The sequence below is a fragment of the Amphibalanus amphitrite genome, unplaced genomic scaffold (genome assembly GCF_019059575.1).
Source record: "Amphibalanus amphitrite isolate SeventyFive unplaced genomic scaffold, NRLGWU_Aamphi_draft 000077F_arrow, whole genome shotgun sequence".
Taxonomy (NCBI): Eukaryota; Metazoa; Arthropoda; class Thecostraca; order Balanomorpha; family Balanidae; genus Amphibalanus; species Amphibalanus amphitrite.
In genome coordinates this window covers 714,940-727,884 of record NW_024881573.1, presented here as the reverse complement: position 1 = coordinate 727,884, position 12,945 = coordinate 714,940, and the positions used below count along the sequence as shown (strand labels likewise).

The following is a 12,945-nucleotide window of genomic DNA, read 5'->3' as shown; positions in this document are numbered from 1 at the left end:
TATGGAAGGGAGGGGTACTGACGGCCCTCTGGTGACGCGTGTGTGGCAGGCAGCAGCATGAGCAGAGGACAGCGCGCCTGACCGCAGAGCGCATGGAGAGCGTTAGCCGCCAGGGCGCCACTCGCCAGCAGCTTAGCGACGCCGAGCGCCAGCATGCCGCCCTCCAGGTTTGTCCGCGCGCGGCACAGCTCCAGCACTATCTAACCACGGGCGTGATCCCCTCCACTCTGCCGACCCTTCCTTCGCTACACGCCGTTCCACTATGCGGGCACTTGACTCCACTCCACTCCACTACACTCCGTGTGACCGACAGACATTCCAGTCCACACTGCTCCACTCTGCTCAACTCCGAGCTATAGCTCGACCGGTCGCACAGAGTCTGCCCCTGTTTACGAGCCTGATGTTCAGAAAAGATTTTCCCGATAAGCGAGAAGTGCGCAACTTTTTAATCGGGCCTCCTTCCAACGGGCTTTAGTTTAAAGGGTTCACTTCCCTGAAATTAGTTTTTGCAATGGATTTATGAATTTTTGTGCTTAAAATGATGAAAAGTAAAATAAAGCCTTTTTTTATAAAAAAAAGATTATTTTCTTTGTTTAATATAGGAACAACTATGTCTATTCTATATAAAATGTTACCTATTTGACGCGACAGCTTTTTACGCGTTGACCAATCATATTGCGTAGTTCCTGTTCAAACCTACCTATGCATGCTGCATTGGCTGTGAGCATCATGCTGATTGACTGACGATGACGTGGCTGCATTTCTCAGACCCATTCCTCTACAAGGTTCCCTTTATGGAACGAGAAATTGAGATAACTCGGCTTTATCGGACAGTTTCGTGGTCTTTATTGCGACTGCTTCAGCGAATTGCATTGTCACATTTGTCACATTTTCACAATATTTCAAAATTGGCGATGGGAAGTACACATGCGCCATAAAAATCGCTACCGTAAAGTGGGGCTATTTGAGGCAGTGGGGTTATTTGAGACAGTATTAAAAATCGCTCAAAAATGAAGATCGTTTGATTTGTGTGTGATATTTTTGCTCAGGGAGGTGTGGAATCGAGCAGTAAATCGCCTGAGCAAAAAAGTAAGCATAAATTTTAAGTGGTTTTTATTTTATGGCAGTTTTAAATACTGTCTCAAATAGCCCCACCTTACGGTACCTCTTTCTGATGATCCCAAGACACAATAACAAATATAAAATAGCAGAGACACAATGTATGCATCAGGGTATATTGAATTAGGGGGTAGGACCAAGTTTAGTAGGCATGATCTCAGCAATTATCTTGTTTTATATGGCGGTTTTCATTATCACAATATTATTTTTGATATCATGATGTTTGTATATCTCGGTTTTACGAAAAATAGTAGGGCAACAAAGATAAATTTCGCGAAAAAATACTTTTAGTTGGAAACATCCATTCTGGTATGCAAAATTCAGTATGAAGCCCAGTATGGTGACCGTCTAGTGTGCTTCCAAGGCTGAGTACCTGATATCAACAGTTGTTTACTATTTTGCCTTACGTTGCTACCTAGTTGCTAGGGAGCTAAGGATACTCTCTTGCGCGATCATTTACAGTTATTTTTCCTCATGATATCGATATGTTGCTGTTTCTGAGACCTAACTCATGCTAAGAAAAAAGCAGTTTATCTTAAAATGTGTATTTAAGTGCCGTAGTATTAACACAGCTCTGCAATTCTGCTTAAATATCTGCAAAATTCTGACTTCCCGGAAAATTGTTGGTGGTGATGGGGATCGAGCCCGTCGATAAAAAGTAAGTCAATATTCACAGGCTTCAAAACGTTATTTCTTGTTGTTTTGTGAAATAGCAATGCAAAGACCGATGATACACTCAGAGAAATATTTACCCTAAAATATGGGTATTTCACGAGTACCAAATCGGTACTATATTTACGGGTCCTTTAACGCCGAGAAAACGTTTATATCTACTCAGTCAGTAGTCAGTGTTAGACTACCTAAACTGATTGTATCACATGACCTGTTTTATTGTATACATACCAGCTATTCTTAGCTATCTTTACCTAAAAAATCCGGGTTTTTCACGAGTACCAAATCGGTACTAGTTTTACGGGTTATCCTACCTCCAGAAAACGAGTATCAATACCCTTCATTGTTTCGCATGAACTATTATTACGTACAAATACCAGCGATTCTAGGGTATTACTAGCCACAAAATCCGGGTATTTTTGGAGTACCAAATCGGTACTACATTTACGGGTTATCCTACGCCGAGAAAACAGGTAGCTCAACCTTTTTGCGTCAAAATACCGAATTTATTTGTGTCACATGACCTCACACGTATACGTATCGAATTTGTTTGTGTCACATAACCTGCTCACACGTATACGTACCAGTGATTCTTGGTATTGTTACCTTTAAAGCCTTAAACTTATCCGAAAGTTATAAGGTACTTTAACACCATGCTTTATTTGTGCTACACTTGTCGCAGTTTGCTATAAATAGAACAAAACAATGATATGTCAAACGGAGTTCGCTTGTTTATTGGGTTCCAACGAGATGGACAGAACCGGATGAAGATCATCGATTTAATTAGGGAACATGTCATGACAAACAAATGATCAGATTTTTCGCATGATGTGGACACAGTCCCTTCCCGCCTACGGCTGTCGTCAGCTGGCGGTCAACCGACCGGTGAGCATTGCCCCGTCCCGTAATGCAAGGTCTATACTCCCATTCGTACCTGTAACACCGCGTACGACACTCCACTTTTATGGCGCAATGCGCGATATCCGACGGCCCTGGCAGTTAGCTTGTTCGGTCGTCGATCCCCATTTGTCGGCCGGTTCAGGTTGTCCTGACGCTGGCCGACACTCAGCGTTGCAGTCAGCCAGGATCTGGTCTGGCCTCTGGATCCCAGTGCTGTTCCTTGACCGCGTTTCTTGTCATCCCAGCCCAGTGCTGTTTCTTGTTGATTTGAAGGCTTGGTGCCCTTGCACAACACGATCCACCACCACACTCGCCCGGGAAAGAAAGTCACGTAGCTCACTTCCACAATAAACCACGTGAAACGCGAACCGACCCCCACCGGACACGATTTGGTAGCCGAGGTCTGTGACGTCAGCTGGGCGTGAAGTTTTCCCTTCACCATAGGCTTTGCACACAAACTGGCCAAAGTTCATGCCTGGATAGCCAAGCCTGAAGGGCAACAAATGATTACATTTTGCCCTTATTAGATTCAGCGCTTCATTTTATAACTGAAAACGTCCGTTATTAGGCCTCTATGGAGGTAAAAAGTACTCGAAATCGAAGTTCAAGAAGATGCTGTCCGAGCACAATCTGGTAACATCACGTGACTTCTTTTCAACAGATTATATATAATTTAAGGATATATTTACACGATTTCTGCCTAAAACATCATAAATAGTACACTTTTAATATTTATTACTTCTATTTAAGTCATAACATTGTAAAACGCAAAGTTTATCATTTTAGTCACGTGACCAAGGGTATAGCAGGGGGTTGGGACAAACACTCAAAGGATTTCAAGTTTTGTAATTAAGTTATAAAAGTTTCATATTGAAATTGAAAGACTGTATTTTTTGCTTATAAAATACAAATTTTCGTTTGTAGAATATTTTCCTTAAAGGCGAAATTCTCCATATAAGAAATGTCCGTGACGTCACCAGGGCTTTACTCAAAACACCCGACCTACCTGTTTCTTTTAGGTATCTTGACGCGAACAGCACTCGCCGTGCGGCTCCCAGCCTCACACACCCACCACGCCGGCAACGGCGGTTCAAACTGGCTCATACTGAAAGCATGCGCGCCAAACACAAAACGCGGAACGATGATTGGTGGAGAGGAACACCCTTCTGCGCATGCGCGACCTAGGCCACGCCCCCTGTTAAAATTACTCACAAAAGGTAAATCTACCTTTAAAAAATAAGGAGTCAGAAAATCACATTTAAGTACTTATACATACACCCTTACGAGTTGATGCATGTTACAGGTACCTGTTTTTCAATAACAAGTAGTAGAAAAACATGCTGGTAGAGTAGCCCTACACCACCGTTTCTGGTTTGTTAGGTAGAGGTACCCTCTCTTCTGGGTAATGGTACCCGAATCTGCATGGTACTGTAAACCCATATATCAGGTACATTTGCTACAATGTGTGTAAAAAAGAACCATAGGTGTACAGAGACCCAAAATAAATGGTGTATAATTATTTCTGTCCGAGTTTTAATATCCGGAGAAATCGGGATACCGGTACCCATAAGTGTAAAATTACCCGTAGAGGGGTAAATTTTTATCTGTGTGTAGTGCCAGTGTTGAGCTTTCCAATGAAGCATTGCAATTAATAGTAAGGTTATTATCACCTAAGATATTTTCCATCAAATATTAGAATTCTGCCATTGTCTTGCTGTAGAACAGGATTACTTTCAGTCTCTTGGGAACACGATTTGCCGGTCTCAGATAGAAAAACACTTCAAAAAGCGGTAATAGACAATGAAATTTCCCACCTGATAGCATCTCGGGTTTTTATATATCCTGTCTAGAATTTTCATAAATAAGACGTAAAAATGGCCAATTTCGTCAGATTCCGAATTTTTGCCATTGGGTCTAATGTAAAGCATGGCTACTTTCAGTCTCTTGGGAACACGATTTCCGTACCTCAGATTAAAAAACACTTCAAAAGTCGCAGATAGTAGACGATTTAATCTACAAGATAGCATCTCGCTTTTATCTGTATCTGGTCATGTATCTTCATAAAACCCTCTCAAATATAGTCAATTTAGCATTAGTCTATGGATTTAGAAGAATTTTCATATCCGACTAGATTTGGGCTACCATGTCTGTTGACCGGGGGCCGGTATGCATAGTGTGTCTTGTTATACACAGCAGACATATAGCATAGGTACAGCTACCATACACACTTGTACAAATGTCGTAAATTGTCGATTCGGTCGTCGTTTATAGTGGGCAAATTTGATAACAATCGATTAACATAAATCATCATGTGTCATACAAACCCATAATACGGATATCGATCGAAGCCTAAACATAATTGTCAGTCCATGCATTGCTAGCTAGTAGTAGTGATCAGCGAGTGGAAATTATCACCTTTGTACAATTCTCCTGTGTACAATTCTGTGTACAATTCTCCCTCCCTTTTGTGTGTGCCAAGGAGACCAACCCATCTTTGTTCCCTTATCCTACGGTATGTGACCCACCCTTTCCATACCTACCTTTTCTAACCCTACAAATTTAGCGTTGGAAAGATCGTGCCCTTCCCCGTTGAAGTGAGCTGCTACGTCCATATCGTTCCTCTGACATCTGATAGTTGGGGCGTTCCATGACAGATCGACCAAGCCATCATCATCGTCTACTATACATTTGTGAGATGAAACTCTGTCTGTCTTTTTGTGTGTGTGTTTGATGCTGATTCTATAGCTAATCGCTAACAGAATCAGCGCACACAGTCACAGATGTCGTGGTTTATATGTGTATCGCAGCTATAGCGACACATGCAGTGCAAATGGTAGCAAACGGCAGTAGTTTCCCCTACCAAAGTGGTGGTTTTCTACCACAGATGCTCGTCGAGGTCGGAATTTCCAAATAGTGCCAACATATGCGCGGATTTTCTTTGAGTCCTCCCCAAGAAAGACGTACCGGTTGAGCTGGAGTATCAGCGCCCTGGGCAGCTGGCTGATTTTGGTGGTGACGCGGCACTCGTCATGGCGGCAGTGCTGACAGAGCAGCTCGCGCCGGTCAGGCTGCATGCTTAGCCGCAGTGCGTCCTGCAGCATGGGCTCCTGGCGGCGCGGCACGCTGACAAACCAGCCAATGTCCTCTTGCCGTTTCAGCACGATTTCGCGGCAATTTGTGCACATATAGCTCTTGACGGTCTGGTACTGAAAGTTGTCTCGCACCGGGTTGTCGGTTGGCCGCCGCGCGTCGATCTCTTCCTTCATGGTGTCTAGCAGGCGAAGCTAGAACTCGTTGGCGTCCTGCATCTCACTCTCTTGGAACGCCGGGTCGATGTCGGCGAACACGTCATTAAGATGGTTGGCGACTGATTTGCTGAGCGCCTTCTGGCGCAGCACCATCAGTTTGGCGACGGCGCGCAGCGTGCGGCACTGGCCACTCTCGCCCGGGCCCGAGATCAGGGAGACTGCATCTCACTCTCAGGACGGACGCAGGCCCAGCAGCGACTGCAGGGTGGCGTTCTGATAGCAAGAGTTTTCGCAGTTGGGTAGGCCGATATGCAGAGGGTCCTTGCCGTCCCCGTCGGAGTCGAGCGGCCGGATGGCCGGGATCAGCTGCAGGCCGCGGCTGGCCGTCTGCGCCTTACTGCAGTGCAGCTGCAGTCTCTTCCCGCCCTCACTGGACTTGCGCGGCCACGGCGTCGGCCACATCTGTGGACTTGCAGCGAACAGCGAGCCGCCGGCGTCGGCCAAGTCACCGTAGCACCGACGTGAGCCGACGCCAGCCACCTGCAGCAGCTTCGTGTTCTCCTTGTCAGCGCGGTCCGGGCAGTTGGGTGCCCGCTCCACCGATCGCGGACGCTTGGCCTCAGACAGATGCGGCGAGTTGCCCCCTCGTCGGGAGGCATTGCTGAGCTGGCGCGGCGACGGCGACTCGTGAGGGTCCTTGTCGGTCTCATTCGAGTCATTTGTTTGGACGACCGGAACAAGATGCTGATCAACTGGCCTTTGCTTTTCTTCTTCATGTGGCTGCTGCCGCCTGTTTCTTTCTCCGGGGTTACGAGGCTGACCTGACGACATTCTAGGCCTCATTGAGACGTGCCTCTCTTGCACCGAGGAGGCGGTGGCTAGAACGGCGGCGGCGTTTCCCCGGATGATGGCTAGAGACACCCGTTGACGCAGCCAGGTGACTTCACGGCGATCACCTGTTGCCTCGGTGATCCTCTTTCCGAGCTCTGAAAGGAAGGCGGGGGCTGCTGGGCCCAGGCACGGTTCGTCGGAAGGTCATCACAGGCTCAAAAGAAACGGTATGTACCATTCGAAAGCTGACGATGCGCTTAATCCGAAAATGTTATTTTTATCAAAATCGATCGATGGCCTTTTTTGAAAATTGCGTTTTTGTAAAAACTTAATAATTTTTTATTCAACGGGCTGTCCCAGACATTCTTGAAAATATAAACATGTATTTTTGAGTTCCAGTGAAACCTGAATGCCAAAACAACAATATCTAGCGGAGCAATATTTCCAAACATTAATATGCGTCTCCCACAGCCGACAATAAGGCGCAATTACACAGCTCAGTGTCACGATGGACAAAAGTCAGCCACACAGAAGCGTGAAATGACCCTTATCGACTCGCAGACCCGGCGCTCTCGGCCCGCCTGACCGGCCACGGAAAGAACGTTCGGCTCTCGTTCTACTAAACAAATGTCACATTTGTCGGTTTAACTGTCCACATCGCTATTAAAATTATTCAGGATACCTGTGAAGAAAATTCATTGCTCAGTCATCTTCACATCATGCATTAATTTACATTTGTTCATGTCCACTTTGCTCAATTGAGCTTGGTATCATGCCCATATAAGGAAAATTGGCCGCGCTGAAATGTCAGAGGTTGCACCGGCCTCAGCTCGGGTGGAGTGGGGGTAGCGCCCGGTGGGGCAGGGTAACCTTTGACCGGTCGCACGGCCGAGCAGCTGTCACCAGTACAGCCTCTGACAGTGAAACCCCGCTCACTTCCCCGGCGCGGGCACTGAGCGCAGCTGGATGGAACAAAACATGTATAAGAAAAATGTAAATTAAAGCATGTTGTAAATCAAGCAGAACAATGAATTTTCTTCACAAGTATCCTGGATAACTTTAATAGCGATGTGGACAGTTAAATTGACAAATATGACATTTGTTTAGCAGAACGAGAGCCGAACGTTCTTCCCGTGGCCGGTCAGGCGGGCCGAGAGCGCCGGGGCTGTGAGTCGATAAGGGTCATTTCACGCTTCTGTGTGGCTGGCTTTGGTCCATCGTGACATTGAGCTGTGTGATTGCGCCTTATTGTCGGCTGTGGGAGACGCATATTAATGTTAGGAAATATTGTTTCGCTAAATATTGTTCTTTTGGCGTTCAGCTTTCACTGGAACTCGAAAAAACATGTTTATTTTTTTCAAGAAGGCCCGGGACAGCCCGTTGATTAAAAATTATAAAGTTTTTACAAAAACGCAATTTTCAAAAAAGGCCATCGATCGATTTTGATAAAAAATACATTTTTGGATTCAGCTCACCGTCAGGTTTCGAATGGTATATACCGTTTATTTTGAGCCTGAGATGACCTTCCGACGAACCGTGCAGGATGCCGGTAGTCTCCACTGCCAAAGGGACAAAGATGTGCTTCTCAGCGATGACCATGTATTTGTCCCGTTTGCGGCTTTCTGCTGCAACGGCAGGTGAACCTGGTTGAAGAGCAGCATTGACCACTGCACTTTCGGCGAACGTATCCACACAGGTTGCGTCCCATGTGAGGCTTTTTCCGCGCTGGTAAGGGAACAGGGTGAGCCGATCAGGCCTCTTCCCATCCCCTCTGTCCAGACCCTGTGGCTCAAGGACCGAGGGCACTCCTGCACTGGACAGCGCTCGCTTCACCAAACGTTTTGGTTTGGAAAAAAATCCATCGCATCGAGGTGCCCGTGTCTGATAAGCATCCTTTCTACTTCAGAATCTGTCATTAGAGTTCAGTGAACCTGTCAAATGTGTTTTATAACTTAGGCGCGTAGTTTTATCTTTTAATATGTGAGATGGTGCTTTTTGCCATGATGAATAGATATAAATATGTGAAAATGATCAATAACATGGCAGAAATGTAAAACTTTTATTGTAAAATAGGCCAAATATGAGAATGAGCTTTCGCTTTACAGCATCATCAGATTCATTGTTTTATGACATTTAAAAATTCTAGCTACACACAAAGTCTATCACGCGCTCAAAGTTAGGTGGGAATATCGCAATGCAGATACATACATTCTTGACACGAACAATTTCGAACATAAATCTTATAGCACATATGTAGAAGTGTACAAAGGCAAACAAATAGGTTAAAGAATCGAGAGGCACGAAAGATATCGTTCACATCTAGATATCTGATAGGTAGAAGAGTACTGGGCCGACAAGGCTATCACAGGGCTATCCAGCAACAAATACGAGACTCCCGCCTAGGTACCCTCATGCGTCCGAAAGAATGTACTTAGCATTACAATTGAGTACCTTTGAGTGTGTTAAGTGTGTGTGTGTGTGAGGGGGTGTGTGTAAAGGAGAGGGTTGTAACTTGTAAGGGTAGAGGGTGATGAAGAGTGTGGTCCTGATGTTTGTGTGTTGTGCGTGGCGTGGCGAATGAAATGAACTATCTAGTCAGTGGCCAAGAGCTTTGCATGGTGTTCAAACTAGGTTTAAGATTGCGTATGTGAAGTGATTCTTTGATTTTGATGTCAGCACAGTCCTTACCTCTATCCAGTATCTCAATTCTAAACGCATTGTTGAGATCCTCGTTTGGAAGCTGAGAGTGAGCATGTAGCGTGTGTTCCCCTAATGGTGTGTCTAGTTTTCGCAAACGTGCATCGCTCAGGTGCTCGTTAAATCGGTACAGGGACCCGCAGTTGCTACTGTACACATATATTACCAATTTAGAACTGCGCTATTATTTGCTAAGTGCTGGCCATTCGAGAAAGAAAATGTAGCGCAAAGTACGGAGGAATAACACATGTTTGCTCCTAGCACTTATGTTTTGTATAATTCCTCTTACCGCACCAGATATTCTTCCAAAACTACAATCGTGCTATTTTTCCGCGCCGGTTGCCTCCCCAGAGCCCGTCCTTGGTATCGCCCATAGCTTCCGTTCCCGCTACGTGAATGAAAGTCACGTGACTACTACAGGTTTGCGCTCAGTACTAACACACCTAGCCCGAGGGCCGGTCCGTAGCGGGGAGGGGTAGAACGCCAGAGCCCCAGCGCAGTGGAGGTAGTCGTGGCCCGTATCATAAAGAGGCAACCGTAAGCAGAACTACAATTGCCGCAGTATAAGATTATGATCAAGTTTTCTTTAAATGTATTGATTGACAAGAAAGTGCAATGCTTATCCGATATAATAAAACGGTGTCCAAGGCCTTGGAAGAACTATAAAACATATTCAGCAACGTATAAATTTCTGATACAGGCCATGACCTTTCACCTTGCCTCCGGGGAGGACCGCTCAGGAAGCCACATACCGAACGAATCGAGGCCTCGCAGCGCGGCGGCAGAGGAGGTGGATAAACCATCGCCAGATCTTTCGGTTACTTATGTTTCCAGAAAAAGGAGGGGGAGGGTGGAGGATGAGGGCTATTTTCAACCCACTCACCAATCAATTCCTTATTAACTTATAGCTTACCGAAAAAATGCAACACAATGGTGGCCGTCACGAGATGTAGCGAAGAGTGCCACACCGGTTTTGAGTAAACTTTAAGCATTGGAATTCAGGCCAGTGATCCTGAAGCATTATTTTATTTTTGTCGTGCATAAGCTGGGATGACGTGGTCCAAGTTAATTGCGAAGAAACTGTTTTAATTTCAGGACATTTATGAGGCTAGTCGCGCCAAATAGTATACGTTTGTTGTAAAATGTCAAATAGAATATTGACGTGCTATCCAGATGATGGAATTTATTTGACACAAGAAGTCAAAAAGTGTCATCGTTAGTCATCCTGCATACCTATAATTCGATTCGTCACCTTGGTTCGAGCTCAATAGTTCTTTTCGCGGATGATCGGTTTCGTTTTCTTCTTTTTTTTTGGGGGGGGGGGACAGTTTATGAGCCAGTAACCACCCTCCCCAGTCCCCCAAACAACAATTGTTGACAAATACTGTGATGGCCTAAAAAATGCCCTCAATTGTGTAACGTAGGGAAGAATGAGGTAAGTTGAGCCGCTTTTTGTTTTTCGTAAGCTACAGGCTAACTTACTGATCATTTTTCTGCGTTTACGGGTTGGACGGACAGAGTGGTCATTGCGCATGTAATGGTGGCCAGAAATGTTTCATACCGCTTATTTTTGTACTGAAAGGCTACGTCAAAAATCATCTTGCACGTTGCTCATCTTACCCCATGGGCGGAGTAAGTTGAGACACGTCGTGGGGAAAGTTGAGCATGGATAGAAAAAGCGAACGTCTTCTTTTCCCGGGCGCGGCGAAGAGTGGGCTCTTTTATTTACTCCATGGCATACATACTTATGGCAAAGTTTTTTTCCTGCATCAAAAAGTGACTTTTAAGCCTTCCAATAACTCGTCAAGTTTTCTATCACGGAAGAAATCATTTTATCCTTCAGATAATCTGCAAATCACTTACAACTTGTGTAATCAACAAAGAAAAACAATATCCTACCATTTTTATTCAGCAGAAACAAGCGCAGCTCAGTTTGGTTTTCGCCAGCGGAGACAACAATGGCTTATCCGGCTCATCTTCCCCTAGGTGAAAATGGCTCATCTTGCCCCACCCGTGGCCATTTTCGATTAATGACACCCGCTAAGGAAAATAATCATGCACCGCAGATAACAACCATCTCATTTTAAAGGCAAAACATGTCTTAGTTATCAGGGGCGATACCAAATGTTACCGGGTGCTGAGCGTGAGAACGTTGCCGTCTCAACGTGAAAGACTGCAGCATCGTAAACGAACGGCACATGGAAGCTCAAGTCAATTAGCGCCATAGGAGCTGAGAAACATGGGGTGGCTAAACTTGCCCCTTGGCTCATCTTACCTCACTCTCCCCTATTTGGGGCTCTCAGCCTTGATTTGTTAAAGTTATTCGTCTGTTCATTATAAAGATCTGTCAAATTTGTCGTATCATTAAACTTTTATTGAGTTTGTATTTCACACAGAGCTGGGCGCGTTCCTCGATTTTCGGTAGTGCGTTAGCGTTCCTGTGTTCCTCCGGCCGCGGTTAGTGCGTTCCTGGAATAGCGTTCCTCAATTTTTTTTCGCTCGGTGCGTTAGCGTTCCTGCGTTCCTGCGTCCCAAACTGTTAACCCGTATTGTATTCTGGCTCTACCAAGCAGCAAATCATACCAAAATCAGTGCAACGCAACACTGTAGCGGACAAAGTATAGGCAAATCGCGCCAGTCCAACACTACAGGCGTGTTCTTCACAACCGAAGTCGTGGACAAAGAAATACCGCCGAACCACGCGGCGCGGGCCCAACCAAACACGGGGCGAATCGATCACAGAATACCCAGAATGGCGACGCGGGGCCGAAAAGCAACTCGACATCTCTTTTCCGAATCGAATATCTGAAATACGTTTTACCAATATCATCCGTAGGGTTTTCAACAAAAATACGACCTGCTTAAAAACAATAGTTAAGTTGAAAGATGTATCTAAGTAAAAGTTACATTATTTCCTTTACACATTTGATGCCTGAAACCGAATCGAATAGTGAACATCACCACTAAATCTAAACAAGCCTTCCTCGATTCGACCGACAAGTGGCGCCTCTACCGGCAAACACACGTACTCGAGATTCAAACATTTGACACAGAGGTCATTGGCAGCAATATTATTTTTCGGGTGGTTCCGCAAGAACTCAGGAACGCTTCAAAATTTCGGGTGGTGCGTTCCTCTTACTTGCGTTCCTTTGAAAAACTTTGCGTTCCTGCGTTCTTGCGTTCCTAAAAAGGGCGGTGCGTACGTACGGAAGAACGCAGGAACGCACTAAAGGAACGCACTTGCCCAGCTCTGATTTCACACTTATCTAAAATGAACAATTTTGTCACTGGCTTCTTTTTTAATGGAATTGGATGGTCGCATGAATGAACGAATGAATAGCTCCATTTGAGCATCAGCTGAAATCAATCCTAAAATTTAATCTACCAGTCTGCAATGAAAAGGTTTAAAAACCAGTGCAAGTTAGGTGCAGTTTCTAATCTATCCCGTTTTTTATTAAGTGTCTCATAGCTCCTTAAT

At 45.2% G+C, this 12,945-nt stretch overlaps 1 protein-coding gene across 1 annotated transcript in view; it reads left to right on the top strand.

The window, feature by feature from the left end:
• The window catches only part of LOC122379422 (intraflagellar transport protein 74 homolog), a 439,917-nt gene that overhangs the window by 416,261 nt on the left and 10,711 nt on the right, over positions 1–12,945 (top strand). Inside the window, exon 15 of the mRNA XM_043361638.1 lies at positions 50–167. Coding sequence (XP_043217573.1) covers positions 50–167 — 118 coding nt within the window. The remainder of the gene's footprint in view (positions 1–49; positions 168–12,945) is intronic.